This window comes from Hipposideros armiger, unplaced genomic scaffold (assembly GCF_001890085.2).
Source record: "Hipposideros armiger isolate ML-2016 unplaced genomic scaffold, ASM189008v1 scaffold_2005, whole genome shotgun sequence".
NCBI lineage: Eukaryota > Metazoa > Chordata > Mammalia > Chiroptera > Hipposideridae > Hipposideros > Hipposideros armiger.
Window position 1 is genome coordinate 29323 of NW_017733354.1, and position 2893 is coordinate 32215.

At 45.2% G+C, this 2893-nt stretch overlaps 1 protein-coding gene across 1 annotated transcript in view; it reads right to left on the reverse strand.

Moving 5' to 3' along the window:
* Positions 1–2220, reverse strand: part of LOC109378450 (interferon-induced very large GTPase 1-like) — a 7473-nt gene extending 5253 nt beyond the window's left edge. The window contains exon 1 of the mRNA XM_019634840.1: positions 9–2220. Coding sequence (XP_019490385.1) covers positions 9–2219 — 2211 coding nt within the window. The 5' untranslated portion in view covers position 2220. The remainder of the gene's footprint in view (positions 1–8) is intronic.
* Positions 2221–2893: the final 673 nt, after the last annotated feature.

The following is a 2893-nucleotide window of genomic DNA, read 5'->3' on the forward strand; positions in this document are numbered from 1 at the left end:
TCCTGGTATTTATCTTGGGCAGTTTGCATTTCATTCAGTAGGAAGTCTATCTCCTCACACCCCAGGAGACACTGAAAAGTTTTGTTTCCCACATGATATCCTGCACCAGCTGCAATGGTAAGTAGCAAGAGCTGTGTGTCTCGCTGCTCTGTTTCTTGGAGGAAATTCAAGAAGCAGCCAAGAGACAAGCTCACGTTATAAGTGGCCTTTCTTTGAGCTTCCTCCACTGTTTCTGCAGACTCAGATTTGGACTTCACTTCCCTGAGGTCATTCTGGGTTTCCTTTAAGATTTTAACTAATTCAGAAAACTCAGTGATGTTCCTGTGCTCTTGCTCTGACTCTGGCTGGAAGATCCACTGCATGATGGAATGAGCCTGAGGAAAGTTTGTCACTCTGTAGATGTGAGGGTCCAAAAGGCTGCGCAACTGAGATTTAATAAATTTGGTTTTATAAATGGAAGACTTTTTGCAAAATTTAACAGTGTTTATCAGAAAATTCTGCAGACCCCAATCTCTGAGGCATATGTTAATCCACGTATCATAACTTTTAGTTTTTTGACTCAACATTTGCATAAAATTGATCAGTTTTTTAAGCTGCTCTTCTGGGTCAGAAACGTCCCAGGATTTCACGTCCTCTAGGAAAACCCTAGCCTCCTTCCCAACACTCAGTAATTCTTCTCCATCCTGGATCTGGGCGGTGAGGCCGTTCAGAGCAGTGTAGCTGTCTTTCATTGCATTAGCTACCTGAAGAGGATCCTTAAAATCACTTCTGTGGTTGGAGAGGATGATGTCCCAAATGGGCACCAGCTGAAGTCCCCGGTCAATGACACACCAGGTTTGATTACTGGCAACTAGGCCAGCTTTCCACTGGAAAAAGCTATTTGCTTCTGGTGGGCCACCTGTGTGGGCCACAGATAGTTGGACTTTGGTTTGGAGATTTTGGGAGGTTGTGCTTTGGGAGGATGCATTTGAATGAGAGCCTGACACATCCACACCTGCAGCTACTTTCACTCCAAAGCCACTGTAGCTGCCACTTATGTAACTATTCAGGGACTCTGCTGACTGCTGTTTCACCTCTGCCAGCTGCTCACTTGGGAAACCCTCTGAAATGGCTTTCCACCAGTAGATTCCTCCCAGGTGCAGAGGGCCCTGGTTAGCATGAGAGCCAAACCTGTGGAAGAAAGCTTGAGTTCTGTGCTTTAGCAAGAGGGCTCTTTCTGGGTCTGCAGGCTGATCCAGAAGGTATTCAATGCATTTCAATTCCCGGAGAGCAGCCTTGGAGAACTGGAGCTGATCAATGGGAAAGTGAAAGGAGGCGAGTGGGACATAGCTGAACTTGGTAGAGCAGAAATACGAGTGCTCAGAATGTGAGTGATGAGTTTCCTTGGATTCTGAATGTTTGCTGTGATCCGTTCCAGTTTCTAAGCTAACTCCCCCACCTCCACCCTTGGCTGAAGCAGTTACACTGAAGCGCAGCTTCTCTACTGCCTGGGTGAACACAGCTTCTGCTTGAGAAGATGTAAATTCCTTTGTTTCCATTCGTGTGCCCTGCTCAGGGCCATAGAGTGAGAACTCCTTAGGGACACTGAGTAACTCCTGCCTCTTCTCTATAAGGTCCCTTTGGTAGCTGGTTTTGTAAATTCCCTGCAGGGCCAGTCCTCCAGATGCCCATCTCACCAGATCTCTATCTGGGAGGTTTTGCCTGTTGGATAGTGTCCCCTCCATGAGGTTGAGTTGTCTCTGCATGTTTTCCATGACCTCTCTTAGGTACTTTTCAGGGGGTGGCCAGCACTCTTCGGGGATTTCCATCACCTGCCTCAGCTCTGCCTCTTTTTTCCTCACTGCGGCTTCCTGTTGTTGTCTGCCTTCTGACAGCAAATTTTTTAGCTCCTGCAGCACTTGCTCTGCCTTCTTTTGCTGTTTCTTTATCATTGCCACCTGAGATTCCTGGAACTCTGAAAGGCTATTTGAGTGTGACAGGTGAAGCAGCTTCTCCAGGGCCCTTTTCTCCCAGGGATACTGTGCCTGGGATTTCAGCTGCTGAAGGTCTTTGTCTTCTAGGTGTTGTAAGGCCTGGACACAGGTCACACCCAGATGTTCCTGCAACTTGGGCAACCAGTACTCAACTGCCAGTCCTACTTCTCTCAGCATCTCTTTGAGATCCTGCCTTTTTTTGCCTCTGAGAAGGGGCTCATCAGCGGTGGTCTTTGCTGTGTCCATGGCTGTGAAAAGAAAAAATACTCAGTTAGCCTGTGTCATGCCCTAAAAAAGTGTCAGCCACGTGGCCACAGGGTGAGTGTACTAAAGACGCAAGTCTTTAAGGCTTCCTAATCCCTTCCTTTCACTATTCCAACAAATACATTTTAACACTGTTTTAAAAAGTGTGTGTGTGTGTGTGTGTGTGTGTGCTTGCATGTGTAAGACATCTTTCTAGGCGTTCTGATTATGTACTGACATTCTAGTTGCCAGGGTGAATTGCAACTTAAAAGCCTGGCTTTTTACACTTCCTATTACACAGAATCAATTGCATGGAGAGCGTTATGCTGAGAATTTCTTTTGAAAATATATATGGTTTGATAACTTGATGTTTATTTTAAAAACAGAGTGGGACCACCAATTATCATTCCTCAGTTTCTCTCAAACCTGTGTGAATAGTGTTCTTCTGTCTGTGACTCCTTCTCAGGACCTTTTGTGTTATTTATTTACTTTCCTATCCTTTAAAATGTACTTCTAGATGTTAGCATCATGGTTTCAGATCTTCTTCCTTTTTGTACCACTTTTTTTTTTTAAAGATTTTTATTGGGGAATTGTGTGAGAGGAACAGCACTGAGGAATCAGGGGTAGAGGAACAGACAAGCTGCTGTCATTTTGTTCTTTAGTCTAGTTGTGGAAGA